The following is a 27,119-nucleotide window of genomic DNA, read 5'->3' on the forward strand; positions in this document are numbered from 1 at the left end:
CCCTGTTTTCTCTCTCTCTCTTTCTTTCCTCCTCCTCCTCCATGACTTGCCCAGGGTCACATAGTTAGTAAGTGTCAAGTGCCTGAGGCCGGATTTGAACTCAGGTCCTCCTGATTCCATGGCTGGTGCTTTATCCACTGTGCCACCTAGCCACCTCTCAAGCTCTTGTAAGTATTAAAGAATATAGGAAGGCGGCCTGTTCCCACTTTTGGATAGTGCAATAATTGTTAGGACATTTTCCCTTCCTTAAGCCTCAGTCTGCCATTTTGCAGTTAGGGCAGCTAGGTGGCGTAGTGGGTAGAGCATTGGGCCTGAAGTTGGGATGATTTGAGTTCAAATCTCACCTGACAATTACTAGCTTTGTGAACCTGGGCAAGTCCCATTTAACCCCGACTGTCCTAAGCATCTGGAGCCATCTCCAGTCTTCCTGACATATATCTTGCCACTGGACCCAGATGGCTCTAGAGGAGAGAGTAAAGTTGGTGACCTTGCACAGACCTCCCTCACTTAAATCCAATTTACTGCAAGTCATGACATCACCTCTGAATGTTGTGGTCCTCTTCAAGGACAAAAAACAAACAGCCACTTTGCAGTGTCTTCTCAATGATCTGATTCTGCCTTCTTGGAGCAAAGAGAAAAACTCCAATTCCTCTTTTTTTTGACAACCCTTCAAATGTGTGAAGACATTAGTCATTTTCTTCTAAGCTTCCTCTTCTTCAGGCTGAACACCTCCAATTCTTCTTGTTTTAAAAATAAATTTTATTGATTTCATTTGTTTTTACATTGCCTTACAATTTGGTTGGGGAGGCAAGATATAACTATATGGAAATATTCAATAATAACAATTTCAAAAAATTCATGATAGAAAATGTTCTCCACATCCAGAAAAAAAGAACTGTGGATTCTGAATGCAGATTGAACCATACTGTTTCTACTTTTGAGCTGTTTTTCCCCTTCTTTTTTGAGTTTTTCCCTTTGTGCTCTGATTCTTCTTTCACAATGTGACTAATGCAGAAATATGTTTAATGTCCATATGTAACCTATATCAGATTGCTTTTCATCTTGGGGAGGAGAGAGGGAAGAGAGGGTGGGAGAAAATTTTGCAATTATAAATCCTATGAAAACAAATGTTGAAAACGAACCTTACGTGTAACTGGAAAATAATAAAATACTTTTATTAAAAAGAAAAAAGTGATGGAGAAAATGTCAATAATGAAGATTAAAAGTGTGTCTTCTGTCTGTTCTCCCCCATCCAGCTGTTAAAAATTTATTATCATACTCCAGATCTGAAAACAATGTCATTTGAGAATTGAATGAAGAAATTTAGGATTTTTACTTTGAAGGGGAAATAGGATATGTAAATGGTTGTCATGTGGAGAAAAAAATGATTCTATTTCACTTGTGTAACATAAGCAAGTAGAACTAGGATGGAAATTATTTAGAGGGAGGTTGGGCTCATTGGAAGAATAGCTGTAGTGATTAAAAAGGTTCAAAAGTAAAACAGGTTGTATCTTCCTCCTGTAATGAGGACTTCACCACCAGAGGTACAGTATTCAAGGAGAGGATCACCAGTAGTCAATAATGCTATAGTTGGGGTTCAAGCTTTGGGTAGACAGAAGGTTGCACGAGATTACCTCTAGACTCCTTCAGACTTTAAGGTTGTTCATCTAAATCATATTATTTTGTAGTTATACCTCATTTTTAAACAATCTGTTGATAGTATGTATCCAAGTGGCACAGTTGATAGATCTCCAGTTCTTGCGCACAACTTTGCAAGTGTATCTTGAGGTAAAAAAAGAGAAAGAAATTCGAAGTGATTAAAAGGTGGAGTTCACATCTTATAGAATATTCCAGCTGAGAGGGATCTTAGAAATTGTCTTATCCACAATTCCAAAGGACTTATGATAGAAAATGCTCTCCACATCCAGAAAAAAAACTGTGAAATCAGAATGCAGATTTAATCATACTATTTTAACTTTTGTTGTTGTTTTCTTTTTTGAGGTTTTTCCCTTTTGTTCTGATTCTTTCACAATATGACTAATGTGGAAATATGTTTAATGTGATTATACATATATAACCTATATCAGATTGCTCGTCATCTTGGGAAGGGAGGGAGGGAGGGAAGGAAGGAAGGTATAAAAATTTGGAACTTAACATTTTATAAAAATGAATGTTGAAGACTATCTTTACATGTAACCGGAAAAAATAAAATACTATTAAGATTGGGGGTGGGGGGGAGAAATTGGCTTAACCAGAATAAGGAAATGATAAATTTTAAAGAAGATGTGGGAAAATTGGGACCCTAATGCATTTTTGGTGAAGTTATGAACTGATCCAACCATTCTGGAGAGCAATTTGTAACTATGCCCAAAAGGCAATCAAACTCTGCAAACCCTTTGGTCTAGCAATACTACTATTAGGTCTGTATCCCAAAAAGATCATAAAAAAGGGAAAAGGACCCACATGTACAAAAATATTTATAGCAGCTCTTTTTTGTGGTGGCAAAAGAATTGTAAATTGAGGGAATGTCCATCAATTGGGGAATGACTGAACAAGTTGTGGTATATGAATGTAATGGAATACTATTGTGTTATAAGAAATGATGAGCAGATTTCAAAAAAACCTGAAAAGGCTTACATGTAGTAATGCTGAGTGAAGTGAGCAGAACCAGAACATTGTACACAGTGTAACAGTAAGACTGCAATGCAATGATCAATCATGAAAGACTTTGCTCTTCTCATCAATACAGTGATCCAAGACAATTCTGAAAGTCTCATCTTGGAAAATGCTCTCCACATACAGAGAAAGTAATAATGGAGTCTGAATGAAGATCAAAGCATACTATTTTCACTTCTTTTTGTTTTTTCATTTTTTCTCCTTTTGTTCTGTTTCTTCTTTTATGACATGACTAATGTGGAAATATGTTTTACATGATTGAACATACATAACCTATATCACATTGTTTGCCATCTTGGGGAAGGTAGGAAGGGAGAAAAAATTGGAACATTTCAAAATCAGAACCTGAATGTTGAAAATTTTCTTTACATATAATTGTAAAAAATTAAATACTTTTTTTAAAAAAGAAATTGTCTTACCCAACTGCCTCATTTTACAACTGAGGAAACTGGAATAAAGTGATTTACTTGCTCAGGGTCACACAGCCAATTCAAGTTTTAAGTCTAGTGCAAAAAAAAAAATAGTTTTGTATTAGAAGACGAACTAGAGGACATCTATGAAGCCCCACTCTAGTGTTCTACTCTATTTTCAGAAGGCTGGAAGAGATGCATTTCTATAAATTCCTACAGGAAATACTCACCTTGTTCCCTGACCAAGCCTATTCATTTACAATTATCAGTTTACAGTTGAACAGTATCACCCCTGATAGCTTGGGTAAAGTATAAGGGGAAATGGAGAAAAAGAAGAAGAGCTGGGTGGAATTAAAGGTTGGATGCTATTTGGACCTTTCTACCTTCAGGCAACTTTTAAAATTTAACCCTTTCCTTGCCTTAGCCCCCAAATAAATCCCACCTAGACTTAATGCAAAATGTTTTCTAATACAAGAATAGAGGCATACACCAAACATTAGGGAAAACAAATGTTGTCTAGATGTTGCTATCCTCTTATTGCCTTTGAAACTGAAGCCCCAAGGAGACCTTCCTGACATTTATAGTTACTATTTCAGAATAGAGATTAAAAAGTGACTGTATTAACTATTTTTTTTTTAGTGAGACAATTGGGGTTAAGTGACTGCCCCTGACTGTATTGACTATTGAGAGAGGAGGGGGAGGGAAAGACTGAACAAAATTGTTTAGGGCAGTATTTTTCAAGCTAATTTATCCACAGAGGGGGCAGCTAACTAGGTGGCAAAGTGGATAAACACTGGCCCTGGATTCAGGAGGACCTGAGTTCAAATCTGACCTCAGACACTTAGCACTAGCTGTGTGACCCTGGGCAAGTCACTTAACCCCAATTGCCTCACACACACACACACAAAAAAAGCGCCATCCACTAATTTATCCACAGAGCACTTTAGGAATAGAAATATATTGATGAAACCCAATAAATGTTGGTCTGGAAGTATTGAAAACCTTTGGGATAAGAAGGACAAAAAACATTGGAGATATTTTCCTAATCTTTTTTTTTGGGGGGGGGGGTGAAGCAATTGGGGTTAAGTGACTTGCCCAGGGTCACACAGCTAGTGTCAGGTGTCTGAGGCTGCATTTGAACTCAGGTCCTCCCGACTCCAGGGCTGGTGCTCCATCCACTGCACCACCTAGCTGCCCCACTTTGGGAATATTTTAGAGCCAAATAGAGAAAGTTTCAAATCCTGATACTAGCAGTTTGACTGTACAAACCAAACTACTTCTCTGTGCCCGGTGTCTCATCTGTAAAATGAAGGAGGTTGGATTTGATTGCCTCTTGAGTTTCTTCTAGCTTTTAAATCTATGATCATTCTTAATGTGCCTGTATGATCCTATGAAGTCAGGTCTATTTCTATACTGAAAAAAAAATACATTTTATGTAGTAAATACATTTGAAATATATATCATTTGAAATATATTATTTTAGATGGAAAAATCTCTTTCTCATTAAAATCTTTTCACAGAACATTTACATCAGAGGGAATAACAAAATCCAGCAAAAACACTCTGGGAAAATGCTTTTTAAAAGGGGAGGACGGGGGAGGTAATGCCTTTTTCCACTTATTCTCAAAATTTGGACAAATACACAAAGGGAGAAAATACTTCAGGGTGTACAGTAATGTTAAAAACGAATACAAAGTAATATGCAGTCTATCTAAAAGCTGGGGTGAAGAGTGTGGAGTGGAAACAAAATAACAGTAAAGCTTTTGTTTAAAAAGTTTAAGTGAACTAAGTGCTTGCGGGACTCTGTGGTCCCATTCTTCAAACTAGCTCCAGGCTCACATTTCCATAGGCTTTAAGTTTTGCAAAGAACTTTTCTCCCAATCCACAACCCCCAGGCCCCTTCCTGGTCGGTGGTGCAATGTACATTAACCAATAGGAAAGCCATACTTAGGTCTCAACAACAACCTCTTTGACATGCAGTTTTCTATTCACTGGCCTATTTACAGCAGGGAGTACTTTAAAAAGAAAACCACGCACATTTTGCTCAATACAATAATACTTAAGATTTATAGACCATTTTCTTCTCCAAAGCATTTTACAAACATCAGCTAATTAGCGGTCCCTCTTACACCTTGCAAGTTCATTTTTATGACTCCAATTACAAATGAGTTCGATTCAATCTTAATGGTAAGCAACTTGTAGGAGGCCCCAGTGAGTGGCAGAACTAAGGTGAAAATTAGACTGCTGGAGGTCTTTGCTCCTAGGCCTGTACTCAAAGCTCTCCAGGTTCCTAGTCTCTCACCAACTTCCCTTTCTCCATTAAAAAACAAACAACATGACTGTAACTGCACCTGTAAGAAATGATGACTATGCAGAGTGCAAAGAAGCAAGGAAAGATCTACCCAAGCTGAGGCAATAAAACAATATACACAAATATACACAAAGACTACAACAATGTAAACAAAAACACCTGCCCCCCCCCAAAAAAAAGTAAATGCTGAAAAAAGTACAAAGAGCAAGCATGGATTGAAAGAAGAGATTTGAGAAGACTCTCCTATCCCATCTCTTTAAGTGTTGTACATTGCACATATTTTCAAACCTTTTTAATATAATCAGCAGTTTTGCTGATTCCCCCCACCCCTTTCCTTTGTCTTTTAAAATACTCATTATATGTAATGGCTTGGGGTGGGGGGCAGTTAGGTGGCAGAGTGGATAGAATTCAGTGTGCTGGGCCTGGAGTCAGGAAGACCTGAGTTCAAATCCATCATCAGACACTTACTAACTGTGTTCCTGAAGGCAAATTACTTTCCCGTTTGCCTCAGTTTCCTCACCTGTAAAAGGAAATGGCAAATCACTCTGTCAAGAAAACCCCAAATGGGGTCATAAAGAGTCAAATGTGATTGAATAACAATGAAATAACAAAGAAATACGATTGAAAACAAATCTACAGATTTGTAATCCTGATGAACAAAATGTTAGTGTACCTTCCCCCGAAATGATTTCCATTTTATTCTGTATCTGTCTTGTACATACATATCTGTTTCCATGTAGTCTTCCCCGCCCCCCCCCCAATTAGATTAAATGCTTCTTGAGAAAAGGGACTGGTTTTTTGTTTGTTTTGTTGTTGTTGTTTTTGGTGAGGCAATTGGGGTTAAGTGACTTGCCCAAGGTCACACAGCTAGTAAATGTCAAGTGTCTGAGGTTGGATTTGAACTCAGGTCCTCCTGAATCCAGGGCTGGTGCTCTATCCACTGCGCCACCTAGCTGCCCCCAAGGGACTGGTTTTTTGCCTTTATTTGTACCACCCGGTGCTTTAGCATAGTTCCTGGAACATAGAATATACCTAATCGATGCTCATTGACTTGAATTGACTTCACATCACACCAGACAAAACTCAGCAAGCAAGAAAATATTTAATGATTCCAAAATAATGGGTTTTTTAAATTAATACAGTTTAATCCTTTCACCTTTAGTAAAATAACAGAAAACTCTGAATACCTCTTTCTGAAGGTTTAATTTCAAGGATATTTATTCATTTGAGCCATGGGATTTAGTTACCTTAAGGTTTTTCAAAAGTACTGAATGTAGATAAGTACAGCATTCCATCAACAATTTCCCAACAGAGCTTGGCTGTTACCACTGTCCAATGAAGGAAACTGATATGGGGGAGAAAGCACATGGATCCTTAGGATTCCTCTGTAAAGAATTACACTCTTGAACAAGTCCTATTTAGGAATAAAAGAACAGGTTTATTGGGGTACAAGAGAAACTGGCCAGGAGGAAGGTTTAAAAACATTTTCCTCCCCGACTAGCCTGGGGAGCGCCCTTTTATAGGGCTAAGAAGGCATGGGTAAAATGTTCCTTATTGGGTGATGGGTTGGAAGTCGTCTGGTGGTGGGTTGGGGTAGTTTGATGATGGGTCGTGGGCAATCTGGTGATGGGCGTTAACTCCATCCTGGTGGGTCAGAGCAGTCTGCTGGTGGGCAGTTTCTGTGTCCCCTTCTGGTGCAGCCATGCCTAACAGGATTACCTCACCGAGGTGGTAAGGAGGACTGGAATGAGGGGTGATGGTCTTCGAGCTTGCTCAGTTAGATCCGGTGCTGCTTATCTCTTTGGGTGTGTCTGTCCTTTGGCTGAGCCCAAGGAGAAGCTTCCTTGATCTCAAGGGAAAACTCCTGGGATTTCAAGGAAACAGTTCCTTTTCCTCCCCAGACAATTTCTGGGGTATCCGGGACCCATAATACTCCCATAACAAAAACAGTAACTAAAAAAATGAAAGGAAATGCCACTTTAACCCACCAGGAGGAAAAACTCAAGGAGGCAGGACACCAGCCAGGATGTGTAGAGCAGTGATATTTGAGGATCTCACCAAGGAGTCATGGAACAGTTGGAGGAGAAATTTCATGGGATCCCTACATGACAAAAACATCAAGGTTCTAAATTCTACCAAAATTTCTACGGGGGATAAATGCTTTGTGTCTCATCAGATTAGGTCAACTAGAGAGCAGACACAACCAATCAACAAGAATTAATAACTACTTAATTACTTAATGCAGATGATAAAAAGGAAAACACAAACAGTTTCTGCCCTCAAAGAGTTAAAATACTAATGGGGGACACATCAATAAATATGTAAATACAAGATACACAGATAATCTTAGAGGGTAAAGACTTAAATGACTAGGGGTCCTGGGAAAGCCTCTTGCAGGAGGTATCATTTGAAGTGAGTCTTGAAGGAAGTCGGAGTTTCTAAGAATCTGGGTTAAGAAAAGGAAGGTATTCCAAGAATGGACAAGGGCCACTGCAAAGAGAGGAGTGTCACATGCAAGGAACAGCAACTAGGTTGGTATTGTAAGATTTTGAGAGCGTAGTGGGGAGCAAAGTATAGAACAAAATGGTAAGAAGGGGGCAGATTGTGAAGAGCCTTCAATTCCAAACAAGACTTTGCCATTGAAGCTGGAGATAACTCAAAACAAAACAAAACAAAACAAAACAAAAGCAAAAACCAACAACCAGCACCCCCCCACACACCCCACACCCCCAATCCCAACTCATAATATGGATTTGAGGTTTCATATGTGATCTTCTTCCTTTTGATGTGGGCTGGAATTTGGGGTCAAATTGATTGTCCCAAAAGAATTACAAGACTCAGTGACTTAGTTTCCCAAGTTTTATTGCAATACTATGGGTGACCACAGGGAGCAACCAGAATATTGGAAAGGTATCTCTTGAATAGTGAAAGAAAAGATAGTTATATTTATAGTATAGATAAATTGATTATCAGTCTCATTATAATAATCTCCACCTTGGGGAGGTACAAGGGAGGGCCTTCCTACTCATTATAATATTCTTCACCTAGGGGTGTTACAAGGGAGGGCTTATCCTAATTTGGAGTTCCTGGGGGTCCTAAGTCAATCCCTGAGGCAGGTACCTTTTTCAGTGGAGGTGTGTTTTGGGGGTTTACACGTCATAAGGTGAACCTGGGGACAAATTTGGCCTTTTCCAGGCATGTCTCTTTCTGGTTCCCATGACTAGTTTCAAAATATAATCATTTTTCATTAGAATTTCTATAGGTTGTCTTTTTCCTTTACTGTTATTTTGACCTTACCCATTCTGGTCCGTTATGGATGTTGATCACTACGAGTACAAGAACCTAACATAAGTTATACATTAACTAGAATCTGACTCCCTTTTAGAGCTAATATCTGTATTAGAGCTTGGGTCTTAGGTTTTTCTATTAACTTCTTTTTGCCTCCTACAATCACTTTGGTCTTTGTATATGGAATTCATATGTTGGTGTTTGTCAGGTTCAGAATATTGATAAAATTGGGGTTATTTTTCTGGCTTTCTCTCTCTCCCTTTTCTTAGTTCTCTATCCAATCAGCTCCTGAGACCTGTCAGTCAGTTCCATTTCCACTTCTCTCTAGGACTGTTGTACACAGTTCATCATTACTGTCACAGGGGAAATGGTTAGTGTGGGGGTCCTCAGGAATTCCTCTTTAAAGAATTATACCCTCTGGGGCAGCTAGGTGGTGCAGTGGATAAAGCACCGGCCCTGGATTCAGGAGGACCTGAGTTCAAATCCGGCCTCAGACACTTGACACTTACTAGCTGTGTGACCCTGGGAAAGTCACTTAACCCCCATTGCCCCGCAAAAAAGAAAAAAAAAAGAAAAAAAAGAATTATACCCTCTGAAAGAAGATAGAATAATAGAGTAAATATCATGGGGAAGGGAATAGGATGGAAACAGTTAACAATAATAACTGTGAAAAAGAAAAGGAAAAAAAATGTGCCAAAAAAAATATTTATAGTAACTCTTTGTGGTGGCTAAGAATTGGAAATCGAAGGAATGTCCATCAATTGGGGAGTGACTGAACAAGCTGTGGTATATGATTGCAATGGAATGTTATTGTGCAGTGAGAAGTGACAGGCAGGATGATTTCAGAGAAACCTGGAAAGACTCATATGAACTGATGTATAGTGAAGTGAGCAGAACTGGGGGGACACCGTGTACAGTGACAGCAGTATTGTTCAATGAGCAGTTGTGAATGACTTGACTACTTTCAGCAATACAATAATCCAAGACAATCCCAAAGGACTAATGATGAAGCATACTATCCACCTCCAGAGAAAGAACTTATATTGATTGAACACAGACTGAAGCATGGTATTTTGCGCTCTTTTTTTAACTTGAGTCTTTTTATGTAAAATGATTAATATGGTAATGTTTTACAGAATTGCACATGTGTAACCTATACTGATTGCTTGCAACCTTGGGGAGGGGAGAGGGTAGGGAGGGAGGGAATGAGAGATGGATAGAATTTGGAACTTAAAATTTCAAATAAATAAGTAAACAACAACAAAAACCACACAAGAATTATACCCTCTCACACACAAATCCAATTAGAATAAAATAATATTTTATTTGGGCACTAGAGAAAGGAAATCTCAAGATAAGTCTCAAGAGGAGATAGTTCCAGAGATGTGGTTGTCTGAGATATCTATCTCCTCGAGCAGGAGAAAAACTTTTATAGAGGAAAGATGGTGGAGGGACTGATGGGGTGATCATCTGACTGTGGAAAGTTCCCTTTGGGGTTGGGGAAATTTTGAGTGAAGGCTTGAATGAAAGGACTTCTGGAGTTATCTCTGTCCCCTTGGCTCTGCTCAGGCAGTAGCTATGCCTAATAGGATTATCTCCCTGAGGGGTGGGGCAGACTGACTTCTTTAGGTGTGTCTGTCCTTTGGATAGTTCCTTGAGTTCCCCCAGAAAACTTCTGAGGTACCCCAGGGACATAATAATTACCACCCAACTTGGACAGCTACAAAAATTTCTTAACATGTCTTCCCAATTTTACTCTGCCCACTCTGGTATATCCTGTCACCAAAATGATCATATAAAAACATCTGGTCATGCTATTCATCTGCTCAAAAATATTCAGTGTCTTCTTCCCACCTCTCCCTCCCCCAAAAAAGGAGTCAAAGACGATTACAACTTGGTACCATTCTAAGTCATGCCATTCTAGGCCCCAGCAAGACCGCACTATTCTCTGCCCTGAGAGCATGTCTATACCTTTTTTTTTTCCTTGGCCTATCCTGATAAGTATAATAGTTCTCCTTTCTCTCCCTGATCTGTTGAATTATTTTTGTTGTTCAATCTCAGTCGTGTCAACTCTTTGTGACCCCATTTGGAGTTTTCTTGGCAAAGGTTCTGGAGTGGTCTTTCATTTCCTTCTATAATTCATTTTACAGATGAGGAAACTGAGGCAAACAGGGTAAAGTGACTTGCCCACAGTCACACAACTAGTGTCTGAGGACAGATGTGAACTCAAAAAGATGTACTGTGCTACCTAGATGCATTCTTTAAAGTCCATCATGTGATACAGTGGAAAGAGCACTGACTGCAAGTCACAGTAATGGAAGCTAAAAAGGGTTAACAGATAAATTGAGGCATGAGTTCTTATCAATAGTACCTAAAAGGGTTAACAGAGAAACTAAGGTTTGTATTCTTACAGTAACCAAGAGGGTTTGTTCCTATCAACCCTCACCATCAACAGACAGTAACCAGGGACCATTAACCATTAATAACCATTGATATTCCTAGATGACAGGACACCCTAGAAACCAGATCTTAAGAGATATCAAAAACACAGAGACCCTCTGGGTCTGACAAATTTAAACATGTCTTTATGAACATACGCAGAAAAGATCAAATGTTTCCTCAGGTTCATCTTGTAATGTGTAAACCCCAAAAACATACCTCCAAGGTGTAAGGAGCTAAAATTCTAGCTAGTCTGTCTAAAATATCTAATGAGTGGTTGGCAATAAATTATTAGCTTTAGCAAGAGTTTAGACTTTTAAGCATTTATTAAGGAGAATAAGAATTTGGTGAAGAGAGAGAGAAAGAGGCCTAGATTCAACTATTTATCTCAGGAGGCATGCATTTCTGCTCCACTCTCCACGAGCGTGCTGCTGAAAGAGATTGAGAGAGCCAGCCTCACCCCTTCTTCCTCCCACAAGCCTGCTGTGAAACTGGGAACATCCCATCCACATGCACACCCAGCTTCAAGCTAATTGGCTGGTAGCTTTGATAGACAGTACCCACGAGCAAATGTTACTTCCTGACACATGGCTTGCCCTTAGATGCCTTCTCCTCATGGTGGAGCTTTCCTACAGTAACTCTCCAGTAGGTGGCATCACTCCAGTCGTTATAAAGGAAAAAGGTACCCACTTCAAGGGTTGTCTTAGGACCCCAGGAACTCCAAATTAGAATAAGATCTCCCACTTATCTCCTTAAGGAGGAGATTAAGATAATGAGGAGATAATCTACTTTTTCTCACTATAAATACAACCATTTTCATCCCCCTGTTGGAGACACTTATCTCCATGGTGTCTCCCTGTGACCTCACAGTATTTTAATAAAACTTGGGAAACTGAGTCACTGAGTCTTGTAATTCTTTGGGACGCCTCATGATCAATTTGATTAATTAAATCCATCCCTACATCAAGAAGATCTGAGGTTCAAAGCCCATCTCAGTTGCTCACCACAGGTGCAACCTTGGGCTAGTCACTTAACTTTCTTTGGATCCTAGTTTTTACATCTTTAAAATGAGGGGATTGGACTGGATAGTCTCTGAAATCCCTTTCTGTTTGAGATTCTATAATGCACCTCTTCTGTACTGCCTTCCCCGAACCCCATCCTTTCTTGCTATCACCTGCCATGAACTTACCATGGTACTTTGTTGCATGGTTCTTTTAATAGATTTGATTGATCTGTTTGTTTTATATCACCTAGTTTTCCCCTGCATCTCTCCTCCCCTCGGAGAGCCATCCCTTATAAATGAAGATTTTTTTAAAAAATAGAAATTAGCAAACGGATCAATACATAGAACACAAATCTGACTAATACTTATATAGTGCTGCCTCCTCCTCCTCCACCCCCAACCCTGCTACCACCAATAACAATAATAATAGCTAACATTTATATAGCATTTGCTATGTGCCAGGCACTGTGCTAAGCACTTTATAATCTCATTTGAGCCTCAGAACTCTTGAGATGTAGGTGCTATTTATTATCTCCATTTTATAGATGAGGAAACTGAGTCAAACAGATTTTAAGTGACTTGCCCAGCATCACATGGCTAGTGTCTGAGGCTAGATTTGAATCTAGGCCTTCCTGACTCTAGGCTCATCTCTCTATCCTCTGTACCACCTAGCTAGCTCCGTTATATGCAGTATTCCACACCCATGGTTCCCCCAACTCTGCAAGAGTCAGGGAAGGTATTTTCTCTTATCTCTTCTTTGGGGTCTTCAAACTTATTGTTTTGTAATTTGGCACCATTCATCTTAGATTATTTGTGGTTCTTTCCATTTACATCGATGAAGTTGCATATTTTGTTTCCTGACTGCTTACTTCACTTTGCATCTAATGTACTTATGTTGCAACAATGGTGATTTTAGTCACTGTGTTGTTGTCCTGTCCTGCCAACATCCCCCCTCCCCCAATCTATACTCTGTGAGGGCAGGAACCAGGTTTTATTTAAACTTGATGTTGCTCCTCAGTTCCTATCATCATGTTCTGGCCAATGCAGGGACCTACATGGTTTGTTGTTGTTGTTGTTGTTGTTGTTATTGTTGCGGTTATTCTAACAACTTTCAAGTTGACTTTAGCTGAGGTAAATCCACTAAGTATATAGATTCTAGCTGCTGCAGCTACCAGTTATCCTGGCAAGGTGAATTTTGTGGTAGTATAATGCCTGATAATCCAGAACTCCAATAACTTTGCTACAAAACTAGTAGGGAACCTATGTGTGATAAAAAAAGAGGTCCTGTAACTAGAGGGTAACCTTTGGACCCCCAGCCTCTTCATTCTACACCCAAGAAAGCTGAGAAATAATTAGCTTAAATTCACACAGGTAATATAAATAGGAGAGCTGGGACGCCACCTCTTGCCATTTGACTCCAAAATCAGCCGTCTTAAGGCTGCACCATTCAGCATCCTCTAGGAAAAATGCCTATTTTGCATTCAGAGCTCTTCACAACCATACCCTAACCTACTCTGCCAGACCTACAGGGTGGGCCCAAAGCTACAAAGGGATTTCAATATTTAATAACTCCTTTATTTTTTGTTTGTCATTTACAATACCATAGCATCATATTCAGTATATATAGGAAATAAATGTGTATATATGTATAGGGAATGAAGAAAAAATCATTTTCAAAATTTATTCAACATCAGCTCCCTTCTCAACTTTTGGCCCACCCTATATTATACTATGCCGTAATCCTTTTCACACATTCTTCATTCCACTCAAGTACATTCCACTTCATTCTTGGGGTTCCTCATGGGTGACAACATCTGCCTCTCTCCATATCTCTGCACTACTTCACATGCCTGTTGTGCAATACCTCCTCAGGTCTAATCTCTTAGAATCTCTGGTTCCATTCAAGACTCACCTGATGCATCTTCTACATGAGGCCCTTCCCAACTGATGTCCCTAAATGCTATTATCTTCCATTCCCAAATCACTTTATCTGTCTTTTGTATATATTAATGTATGTAAACCTAATAGAGCAGGAACTCCTTGTGTACACTGGTTACTGCATTTTTTTTTTGGTGGGGCAGTGAGGGTTAAGTGACTTGCCCAGGGTCACACAGTTAGTAAGTGTCAAGTGTCTGAGGCTGGAATTGAACTCAAGTCCTCCTGAATCCAGGGCCGGTGCTTTATCCACTGCGCCACCTAGCTGCCCCAGCTACTGCACTTTTGTTCCTTATATACTTTTGGCCTACCACAGCTTCTAGAATACAGTAGGTACCTAATAAATGTTTCTCCTCCCCTCAAAAGAGTTCATAGAAGGAGGGGGAAAAGTGTAGTAAGCCAAACTCACTTTATTCAGCCAAACATCACTCAGCCAAATGTGTGGGTGGAGACACAGATAATCAACCATCTCAAAAACATTTTAATTATCCTATAAACTTTTTACAAAATAGGTTAACGAATACAGAGAGAAATAACCAGCTCTATCAGTAATTACATTTGCTCTACTGCTTGTAGTGGGCAAAGAATTGGAAAATTAAGACGATGCCCATCAATTAGGGAATGGCTGAACACATTATGGATATACAAATGGGATAGAATACTTTTACACCATAAGAAATGCTAAAAGGGATGAGACTTAAGACTTTTATGAAATGATGTAAAATAAGCAGAACCAGATCAACAATTTATACAACACTGTAAAGACAACACCTTTGAAAGGCATGTGATCAATGACTAACCATGATTCCAGAGAACCAATAATCAAAACATGCTACCCAACAGAAGGGATGTACATTTTAGACATAACCACAATAGGGGGGAGCAGCTAGGTGGTGCAGTGGATAAAGCACTTGCCTTGGAGTCAGGAGGATCTGAGTTTAAATCCGGCCTCAGACACTTGACACTTACTAGCTGTGTGACCCTGGGCAAGTCATTTGACCCTCATTGTCCCAGAAGGAAGGAAGGAAGCAAGCAAGCAACCATTATTTAGTGTTATCAAATTTCCCTAGCTCTGTCTGCCTTGCTAATAAGCAGTTAACTCAATATCAGGTTACAGGTTTCAAAAGATTAGCTCTCAATCACCAACCTTTGACTACCCCAAAATTGGTTGAATATGCATTGCTAAGAATCTAGTGTAGAAAAGAAAAGGATATCCTAAGTCAGGATTATTTGAAGACCTTTTCCCCCCCAAAAAACTCAAGTGACAAAGTCACACTTTTTAAGAACAATTTTTCACAATCCGGTTTTCTCGTGCATGAAATGCAAGGCCAAGTAGGTAAAGAATGTAAGTATACTTTGAGAATCTCTTTAGATCTTTCTAAGTTACATCAGCAAAAAAGCTGCCAATATCTTGTTGTGTAATATTTGAACAAATCATAACTTCACTGCATCTCAGCTTTCACATTTAAACATTTAATTTGGTATCATGCTTAAAAATTATGCTTTAAAAGTGACAAAGGGTCACATTTGATCCAGAGATCCCACTGCTAGGTATTATGTCATTTGAAAATATATGGGGGTGCTATCTCTGTCCTGAGTTTTAGGGAACTTGGCTGGGGTTTCTAATATATTGCTACTTATAAATTAGAGGCTATAGCACCAGTTTGGGGCATTAAGTATTTATTAGAGAGAGAGAGAGAGAGCGCACGAGTGCACATTGCTCAGAATTAGAGTTCAAAAGCCCTGCATACCAAGATAGAAAAGAGAGAGTGGGGACCACATGGCTGCCACTTCCAGTATCCCAGGCCCAGCATAAAATCCCAGGATGGGGAGAGGTGCATGGAGAAGAGCAGGGGAGATAAGAGGCCAACCCCCCTCTCCCCACTTCACCTTGACCCAAACTATTTGGCCAGTAACATTCAAGTCTATTGATTGACTAGATTTGGGGGGGGGGTCACCCCAGTGAGTTAACTTCCTTTAGGTGGTTAGGAAGGTCAATCTACATTTCTTTTGCAATTTCTTTTGACTCTAGGCCAGCCCTGCAAAACCAGCCAGAGTTCCTGGGGGGGGGGTGGTCTCTGAGTCCCCCAAACATCCCATGATTAATAATTTTCTCACAGTATGCACTCAAAAGGTAGTCAAAGAGTCTTCTAAAAACCAAAATATTCTGTTTTGGTCACAAAGAACTAGAAACAAGAGATACCCATCAACTGTTGTTTTTTAGTCATGTCCAACTCTTTGTGACCCTGATTGGGATTTTCTTGGCAGAAATACTATAGTGGTTTGCCATTTCCTTCTCCAGCTCATTTTACAGATGAGGAAACTGAGGCAAACAGGATTAAGTGATTTGCCCAGGGTCACACAGCTTGTATGTGTATGGGTATAGATTTTCAGGTCTTCCTGACTCCAGGTCCTGCACTCTATCCACTTGTACCACCTAGCTGCCCCATCAAATGAAGAGTGGCTAAACAAATTGTGGTACATGAATGTGATGGGATATCTACTGCACTGTAAGAAGCAGAAGCTACAAACAAAGAATGCAGAAAGATATATGAACTGGTATGTGATAAAGTAAGCAGAATCAGTAAACAAATACACAAAGGTGACAATGTAAATAGAAAGAACCAAAAAACAAAACCCAACCCCTAAACATTGTCTAATTATAATGACAAAGAAATTTTGTTTTGGGGAAGATTTGAGAAAATGTACCAACCTTTCTTGTTTGCTGGAGTGGGGGACTATAAGCATAGAATATCAAAGTCACTATTGCCCTTGGTTGATAGGTTGGTTTTACTTAATTGTTCTCTCTCTCACCCTCTCTCAAAAACCAAAAATCCTGTTAAAATAGATATGTCCCAGAGCCAAGATGGTGGAGGAAAGGCAGTGAGCTCTCAAACTCACTACAAGATCACTCCAAAAAATATAATGCCATAGGACAATTCCTAGAGCAGCAAAATCCACAGAAAAATGTGCTGAGATCATTTTCTAATCAAGGACAGCTTGGAAGGTCAAAAGGAGGAAGCTGCTGTGATGAGACTGGAGTGGAGTCCAATCCTACAGTCACCCTGACACAGATCCAGTCCCAGAAAGGCCTCACCAGAGAGAGACCCCAAGAGCCTCTGAATCAGCTGCAGTGCCAGTGTCATCTGGAACTAAGCTTACAGTCTGGTGAGAGGGCTGAGCCCTTGGCAGGGGGGAGATTACAGGGGTCTCTGCTGGTGCTGAGGCAGAACTTGGGTTTTTCACCCCTGCTTGGAAGCAGGAGGTAGGTTTGAGTAGCAGTGGCCTAGGTGGGGAAAGGACACAGGCTCGTTGGAGCTGACAATCACAACACACAAAGCTAGCTGATTAGCAAGTTGGTCTGGGGGTCATCTATGGACCAGAGAACAGGCCAGGCAAGTGAAGAACCTGCTCCTTAAATCATACCACCTGGGACCCTCTGAAGCTTGGGATAATGCAGCCTGGAAACAGTGCCTCACTTTAAGGAGCTAAAAGTCAAGTAAAAGAAAAGCAAGATGAGAAGTCAGAAAAGGGGGAGGACCATAGAAAGTTTTTTCAGTGACAAGGAAGATCTAGGTGCACCCTCAGAGGAAGATGTCAACATCAGGGCCCCTATATCTAAAGCTCCCAAGAAAAATACAAATTGGTTTCAGGCCACAGAGGCGCTCAAAAAGGACTTTGAAGGTAAAGTTAGAGAGGTAGAGGAAAAAATGGAAAGAGAAATGAAGGTGATGCAGCAAAGACATGAGAAAAAAAAAACCAACAGCTTGAAAAGCCAAATGGAAAAACTCTGACAAAAATAATTGCATAAGAATTAGGATTGAACAAAAGGAAGCCAATGACTTTATGAGAAACTAAGACACAGTAAAGAAAATCCAGATGAATAAAAAAATAGAGGGCAATGTGAATTATCTTCTGGGAAAAACTGCTGACCTGGAAAATAGGTCCAGGAGAGATCATTTGAAAATTATTGGTCTACCTGAAAACCATGATCAAGGAAAGAGCTTAGACATCATCTTCCAAGAAATTGTCAGGGAAAACTGCCCTGATAGTCTAGAAGCAGAAGGTAAAATAGAAATTGAAAGAATTTACCAATCACCTCCTGAAAGATATCCCCAAAGGAAAACTCCCAGGAATATTATAGCCAAATTCCAGAGCTCCCAGGTCAAGGAGAAAATATTGCAAGCTGCCAAAAAGAAAGAATGCAAGTACAGTGGAGCCCCAGTCAGGATAGCAAAAGATCTAGCAGCTTCTACATTAAAGGACTGGAGGGCATAGAAGATGATATTCCAGAGGGCAAAGGAATTGGGATTACAACCAAGAATCACATATCTGGCAAAACTGAGTATAATCTTTCAGAGGGAAAAATGGGACTTCAATGAAAAAGAGGACTTTCAGGCTTTTGTGATGAAAAGACCTGAACTGAATGGAAAATTTTACTTTAAAATACAAGACCCTAGAGAACCATAAAAAATTGGAGTTGGGGGACATACATGGGGTCATGTAGTGGGTGACTGTCTTGTGTCTAAGGCCGGGTTTTGGCTAGGATCCCCCTGGGTCCAGGGTGAATGCTTTGTCCCGTGTCACCTAGCTGCCCCATGATGACATCTTTAGGGTAAAATTAAGGGGTGAGAGGAATGCACTGGGGGAGGGCAAGGGCAGAGGTAGCATGGGGTGAAATCACACATGAAAGGGCTTATGGAGTTGGGGAAGAGATGGGGGAGGAGCAGGGCAATAAATGAATTTAACACTCATCAGAATTGGCTCAAAGACCTTAATCTCATCAGAAGTGGCTCAAGGAGGGAATAACATACACACTCAATTGGGTGGAATAATCTATCTAACCCTGCAGGAAAATAGGAGGGGAAGGGGATAAAGAGAGAGGGGCAAAAGAAGGAGGGGAGATTGGGGGAGGGGACAGAGAGAAGGAAATCCCTTTTGAAGAGGGATAGGGTGAAAGAAGATAGACAATACAGTAAATATCATGGGGAAGGGAGTAAGATGGAGGAAAACAGTAATCATGAAAAAGAGAAGAGGGAAAATTCGTACAAAAAATATTTATATCAACTCTTTGTGGTGGCTAAGAATTGGGAATCAAGGGAATGTCCATCAACTGAGGAATGACTGAAGAAGTTATGGTGGTCTATGATTGTAGTGGAATGGTATTGTGCTATAGGAAATGACAAACAGGATGATCCCAGAAAAACCTGGAAAGACTCATGTGAACTGATGTATAGTAAAATGAGCAGAACTGGGAGGACATTGTGCATAGTGACAGCAGTATTGTTCAATAAGCAATTGTGAATGACTTAACTACTCTCAGCAATACAATGATCCAAGACAATCCCAAGGGACTAATGATGAAGCATACCATCCACTCCCATAGAAAGAACTGATAAAAAGAGCACTTGTGGATTGAACACATATAACCTATACCAGATTGGTTGCTGTCTTGTGGAGGGGGGAAGAAAGGGAGGGAGGGAGAAAAATTTGGAACTCTAAATCTTATGAAAATGAATGTTGAAAACTACCCTTACATGTAACTGGAAAAAATAAAATAAATGTCTGTTGCAGAAAAAGAGATATGTCCCTAATGAGGGGAATAAGAGGAAAGAGATGTATTTGGAAATATAAGTGATATAAAAACAAAAGACAGTAATAAAATTTTTCTTTAAAATAGGAAGGCCTCAAGAGATCCATGTGAGATTTTTTTTTTTTTTTGCGGGGCAATGGGAGTTAAGTGACTTGCCCAGGGTCACAAAGCTAGTAAGTTTCAAGTATTTGAAGCCAGATTTGAACTCAGGTACTCCTGAATCCAGGGCTGGTGATTTATAACCTATGATCCTAAGTACTGCCTATTCTTTAAAAAAAACAATTTAAAATTACTGGTTCAGTAGTAGTAAAAAGCAAAAAAAAATTTTTATTTGAAAAACCATTAAATCTACCACCCACATAGTAACTTTTAATTAAACACTTTATTGTAACTTCCCAAGAAGATTGTAGATTTGTGTTAAGTATTTTATATCCCTTATTGAACCTCTGTAGCCAGTGTTGGGTTTATAGTAGCTCTTTAATACATACTTCATTGATGTGTAATATATGAATACTAAATATACCCGAACCCACTTTCAAGGTTTGCTTGTTCTTATTAAGATTTAAGTTAAGTGAATATTTTCTCAGCAGATTCCTTAATTTTCTACATTCCCACTGTTTTCTTTTGGAAAAGATTTTTGTTTTCTTGCTCAGAAATCTAAAATAAAAGCTCATTAAAATTTTGTGTTTGTGATTTGGGGTAATACAGTCAACAAAATGATAGTGTAAATCCTGTGGCCTGCTAAAGTAGGGCTCAATTTGCATTAAACACAAACAACAGGACATGGCTCATGTGGTTTTATTTTACTACTAAAACAGATTTATATCATGACACACAATTTTGGTGTGTATCTGAAACATGTAAGTAATCTATAAAGTGAGTACTAAAACATTTTATTTTTAACAATGTTTATTATGAATTCCATTTTACAAATGCTAGATGAAACATATACAAAAGCTAGACATTAAATATATAAAAACTGTATAAAGCAGGTAATATTATACAAGACATAAGCTAGTAGGGAGTTTAAATATAACATATTAGGAAAATGAATTAACAATTATTACAATAAGTGTCCATGAATTGGAAAGCCATTCTGTAGAGAAATGCTATATAGTCAGACATTATCAAAGTTAATATTAATGGAAACTATGCTAGCATGCAACTTCATTTATTTTTTTAAATCCCTTCAAATAATAGGAAATCAAAGTACTTTTTCATAAAAGCAAGTCTTTATGTTCAAAAGAACATAAATAGTATCAACTTAAATTAAATAAGTGAGGTATATATAGTTTTAGACTCTGGCTAATAAAAATGCTAAAGGCATGTGATAAAAATTCAAAATTAACACCTCAATTATACAGCATATTTCTAAACTTATACTTGAATATCTCAGAAAAGATAAAACCCAAATGACAGTTTTTGTACAATATTTATTTTTATTTTTAAAAGATTAAGAATTCTGGTCTTGAAAGGCATACGTATAACAATAGATTATAATTTAATCATGATTAGAACTTCAAATAGTTCTTTCTTTATTTCCAAATCTGTCTTTTTTTTCATTCAACTAACCTAAGCAAGAGTCCTCTTAATACCAACTGGATTACCGAGTATTCCTTTAGTTATAGCCAAAACATTAATAAACATCTGATTTTTACTTCTACTTTAACATACCATTTTCCCTTAATCTTACAGAATTTTCTGGTCTCATCAAAGCTGAAGAAATGAAATGGAAAAAATCAGCACAATATCAGGTATATAATAGAGGTTTACTAAGTACTTAAGTGTATGGTCATTACACTGCATTAACTCTGACTATAAGCATATAATTTATGGAAGCAGTTATGAATGACATTTCAAATCATTATTAAAAGTAAGAGAATATATGTCATGATTCAAATTTTTCACATTTTATAATCACCTGAAAAAGAATTTTTGAAAATAGTTATTTTTATTAAAAAAAAAAGTTATTTTCTTGTGTTTAGGCATATCAACGCGGCATTAAGGTTCCCAATATACCTCCCCTTTTTTTAAACTTATGAAAAGGAGCACCTTCTTGTATAGTATCTTTTGCACAATGGAAAGATTAATTTCAATCCTTCCTAAACCTGTTAAGACATTTATGAATTTTGAATGATTTTAGATTATGATGTACTCCTCTCAACCCCACTCCCAAACAATTACACAGTCTACATAGTTTGAAAAGTTACTTTAATTTTGTTTTTTACATGTAGAATATTTTTTGGAAACCAAATTTATTTGGCTTTTTGGTTATGAATATATTGATGCTATACTGTTATCAGAGGAGAAGTCTTATTTCTGGACAGCATACTCACTTTTCATGTCACAGTTACATTTCTATTGATTGATACATCACTCCCCTGAAAGGAGTTGTAAAACTTTTAGTTCCAAAGCTGCACTTTTCATAGATTAGTGTACCTAGTTGGCAAAACAACTTATCCAATGTCTATCAGTTTGTTTGAGAACTTTAGTTTATATATTAATAGAACTACTAGCCCTAACCTACTTGAGGTTTTGTTTTGTTTTGTTTTGTTTTGGTGAGGCAACTGGGATTAAGTGACTTGCCCAGGGTCACACAGCTAGTAAGTGTCAAGTGTCTGAGGCCGGATTTGAACTCAGGTGCTCCTGAATCCAGGGCCAGTGCTTTATCCACTGCGCCACCTAGCTGCCCCCCATTTGAGTTTTATCTTGTAATTACAAAGCCATCATTTCTTTTAAAACCTTGTCAACGATATTTGAAATTCCTTTATCGATTTGAACAAATAGTCATGGAAACAAATCTTCCTAAAAAGAGGAGGTATCCCAACAAATAAGGAACAAATGTGATAGCCTAAATTATCAGGAATTTAAATATTTTAGTTAAGAAGTTTAATGAATTGTTAGTTAGGTTTTCTTTTCTGATAGCACTATATAAAAATAAGTAATATACAAAATCCCAAATATGTTCTTTGTAGATGTTAATGTTAAAACGGCAATCTTGTTAACATGTTTTGGTTAAGTTTGGAAAAAATCAATGGATTTAGAGAGGGAAAATCTGGTTTCAAATCCTAGTTTTGTCCCTTAGTATCAGGTATGACCTTTAGCAACTCACCTGACCAACAAAGGCTCTTATTGTTCTCATCCACAACATGGACTACAGTAAAGGATCTCTAAGACCCCTTCCAAGTTTTGTTTTGGTTTTTTTTCCCTTTTTTTTTTCTGGGGCAATGGGGGTTAAGTGACTTGCCCAGGGTCACACAGCTAGTAAGTGTCAAGTGTCTGAGGCCGGATTTGAACTCAGGTACTCCTGAATCCAGGGCCAGTGCTTTATCCACTGTGCCACCTAGCTGCCCCTCCCCCTCCAAGTTTTAAATCCTATACACCTAGTGCTACATTTTATTCACTTTCTAAAACTTCTTGTAGCTGTTTCATTGACAGTTCATTTAAATTAATTTCAGAAATGTGAAACTTCCAGTTCTAGGGGAGAACAGAGAGTGGGAGAAGGATTTAAATGCTTTAAATCCATTAAATGTAAATTTTAAGGATGAACTATCTGTTATGCATCAAGTAAATGTCATACTAAACAGATTCCTTCAACAATAATCTTTTAATATTTTAGCATTAGTTTAAAAAATACTCCTAGTGCAGAAAATTATACTATCAAAACCTACATAAACAAGTTGAAAATTTGGGCTTCATGTCAAAGTAATGGTTCTATGTTGTACTTCACATTCCTATCTGCAGATCAGCAAAGTTGTAGAAGCTGTCGACATCTCCAGAAGCTGTTACTTTATTTTCTGATACAAACATCTATGTTAAATTTAAGAGACAAAAAATATTAGTAACAAATAAACACAAAATACCAACATCCTGCTCACTACTAAACCTACTCAAAAATTTGCTGCCCTCCAAATAGAATCCTAAGATTCATTCAAGATAACATGCAAAATTCAAGTTTCCTATAATGGATATAGTACATTTCCAACAGTTGCAAATTAAATGTTAAAGTTTTAAAAAATACTATGATGAAAATCTTCAATAAGTAAAATTAGAACATTTCCAAAAGCACACTTGAAATTTCATTATTTCTTCTTAGTCTTTTGGTTTATATACAAAAGGTCTCATGCTATAATACAAAGAGCACTGGGCTAGTCCTAGATTTTAATCCTGGCTCAGTCACTAAATGTCTTTATTAACTGTCACTTAACCATTCTTTGTCTCATAACACCTGCCCTCTTAACATTCAGATTGTTAAGAAAAATGAGGTCATGGAGATGTGAAAGTAGCTAGGAAAGCTTAAAGTCCCTCCCTACCCCATAAACAGACATCTTGAGTTTTAAATTTCTCCCATCCAAAATCTGTGTATGCACCTACTTAAATGGCTCATGCTTTAAAAATGGGTTCTATTACAGAAATCTTAAATCACATAAATTAGAGTAACAACTTAACTCACACACTAAATGGATTTGTGATCTCTTCAATTTTTATGTCCCCTCCAGTAGTGCTAATTGAAATCCACATTTTTTATCTTTTGTGATTTTTTTCCCTCTGTTTTTCTAAGTTTTCTATAGTTATTTCCCAATAACCAGAAAATATTCACATATAATGATTTATATGTATCTCTCTAAACTGTCCCATATTAAAAACAATATCATTTCAAGTATAGCGAAATTATTATTAGTAGGTAGAATTTAGTGCTCTATGGCATATCTTATTCATTCCTCTCAATCTTAATGTTTTCATGAAATGCAAAAACTTTAAAAGTATTTAATAGTTCTACTTACTAGAGAGAACGGGTAATCAAACAACAATAACAGCACTTTGCTCACAATCATGCTGTTGGATCATTAGATAATGTGAGGATTACCCCCATTTTACAAATAAGGAAACTGAGGATCTGGGCTATTAAATCATTTACCCATGTGTCACAAAGCTCAGAGGAGGTAGGACTCAAATCTAGATCTCTTGACTCCAAGTACAAAGAAAAATAAATGTAAATGGTACATTTGGGGATTTTCAAATTTATCTTTTAATGTTTTATTAATGTTTTAAAATATTTTTATACCAGTTTCTTCCCAATAAATCCCCATCCTTTCTCATAACAATGAAAAGGAAAACAGTTCAACAAAACAAATCAGCAAATGTAACAGACATGTACATTTGGAAATTTAAAAGCCTCAAAGGATGGCAGCAAATCATGGTATATCTAATCTGGGTAAGTGATAGCTAGAGTTAGGCTAAGGAAATGTGGCTTTGCAGAGGTGTTTTGGATATTTGCTTTAATAAACAGATAAGTGATTTGTACTTAGCAAATCAAATTGAAGAGGTAATGTCATATAGTGTTAAGAATACAGGACTAGCAGTCAAAAGGACCTAAATGCAACTTTGGATCTGCTACTTTCTTGTGACCTTGGGCAAGTAATTTAATTTAGCCTCTCTGGTCTAAGTTTATTCATCTAAATTGGCAGCTTGGCTAAAACGATCTGAGGTCCCAGATGGCTTTAAATTGTTTGAGAACATGCAAAAGTTATTTTTACATTTCAATAATGGTGTTTCCAAAGTGCTCAACAGTACTTGGAAATAGTTTTTCCCCAACTTAAGAAAATAAATTGTTTCAAATCTAAAATCCAGCACTGAAAAGGATAATGAGCAATGGACTTGGAGTCAAAACTCCTGCATTCTGGTCCTGGCTCTGCGTACTTACTATTCCTATTACATTGAGGGAGTCACTCTGAGCCTCAGGTTCCTCATGAGTGAAATGAAGGAGCTGGACAAGATGTGTTTCTTCCCTCTAGCTCAAGAGTTCTTAACCTAGAGTTCATGAACTTTTTATTTGTTGTTTTTTTTCTTTTAATACTGTGATAACAGCATTTCAATATAATTTGTTTCTTTTATAATTCTATATTTTATTTTATATATTTAAAACCATGATTCTGAGAAGGGATCCATAAGCTTCACCAAACTGCCCAAGGAGTCCAGGAAATCCACAAAAGCCCTAACATACAAGACTCTCCATCATGGGCTACTTTCAAGGCTAGTCAAGACTCAGACTCCCTTTTTGATGGAACATAATAATTAATCTTTGCTTTTCTTATAATATTACCCCTAATTGGGACCAGAAAATATTCTCCCTCACTTGCCTAGAAAAATGCTACTTATCCTCTAAAACCCGGCTAAAATTGCATTTCTTCCGTGAAGCCTGGCAGGCCTACTATAGTCATTCATACTTACCTCTCCTCTGGACACTAACTAAGTACCCTTTTCTTAAATCCTCAGAACAACTATTAATTTCCTTCCTAAATCATTTATTTATAGATAATACAAAGACAAACTTCAGCTTGGCTGCTTTCCAATGATCAAAATTCCAAATTAGGTAAGTTTTGAATTAACTCTGAGTTTCTGCTTACTTGAATATTGGCATTACCTAGTGTAAGGAAAATTGTGTGAATAAAATTTTTAACTGAACTATAAACATGTTAATAAGTCTATTATCATTTCCTACAATTTTCAAGAGGCACTGTGAGGGGGACTTGATAGAGAGCTGGTCCCAAAGCTAGGAAGCCTTGGGTTCAAGTCCTGCCTCTGATTCATCATGGCTACACCGTCCCTGGGAAAGTAAATTACTCTCATAATGCTCTGAGATCAGAAGATGCTGAGAACGTGATGACTTGTCCTGGTGGAACAATTTACTCAACCAGGGAGTGCCTGATAACAAAAATTTTTCAAATATAATTCTTCTCTTCCTGCAATCTGATACAATCTCACCTTGGTTCCATTGAATACATCATTTATGATGAGTTGGCATCCTTCTACTGCACCATCTCCATTAAACTCCAAAGCAATCACAGGACCTAGAAGAAAACCAAAAAACTCTTTTATTAATGAAAGGCAATTAATATATATTCTAAAATTAGCTTTTCTTCTCTTTCCTGAGAAATATACAGTATTTTGGGGGGGCAGGGGAAAAGTGGTTGAATGGGTGTGAAGGGTAGTTACCTTACATGGTTAAGACTTCTTGTATTTCTTCCTTCAAATAATTAATGAAAAAAATTGTGTAAAGCACTTTGCAAACATTCAAGTCTTTATAAATATTAGCAATTATTATTACCACCTTTATGGTAGGCAGTAAAACATAGTAAACAACTTTCAAGATGTGGTAGAACTAGTGGTGCATTAAGTAATCCTAGGCTTGAATTTGTGGGAGTTATAAAAATGCCTAGATGTCTCTGGTAAAATCAGATGCTACAGAAAACATAGGAAAACAGAAAAACAAGAAACAAACAGCACGTATGGCTTTCATGCCTACCATGTACTAATGCAGTGAACGCAGGTAACAACCACAAATGTGAAACTTTAACACAGTAAGATAAATACAATCTCAATGGCAGAAAGGAACCCATGACCAATATATATTAATGTAAAGATTTTCTTCTGGATTCAAATCCCAGATCTACTTACAAGCCT

The 27,119-nt window shown here is 37.9% G+C and overlaps 1 protein-coding gene across 2 annotated transcripts in view; it reads right to left on the reverse strand.

Annotated features, from left to right (window-relative positions):
- Positions 1-20,467: 20,467 nt before the first annotated feature.
- Positions 20,468-27,119, reverse strand: part of RP2 (RP2 activator of ARL3 GTPase) — a 47,711-nt gene continuing 41,059 nt past the window's right edge. For both annotated transcript variants that reach the window (XM_043998288.1, XM_043998289.1), the window contains 2 exons: positions 26,421-26,506; positions 20,468-23,465 (listed from right to left, as the gene is read on the reverse strand). In XM_043998288.1, coding sequence (XP_043854223.1) covers positions 23,382-23,465; positions 26,421-26,506 — 170 coding nt within the window. In that variant the 3' untranslated portion in view covers positions 20,468-23,381. The remainder of the gene's footprint in view (positions 23,466-26,420; positions 26,507-27,119) is intronic.

This window comes from Dromiciops gliroides, chromosome 3 (genome assembly GCF_019393635.1).
Source record: "Dromiciops gliroides isolate mDroGli1 chromosome 3, mDroGli1.pri, whole genome shotgun sequence".
In the NCBI taxonomy this organism is placed as follows: domain Eukaryota; kingdom Metazoa; phylum Chordata; class Mammalia; order Microbiotheria; family Microbiotheriidae; genus Dromiciops; species Dromiciops gliroides.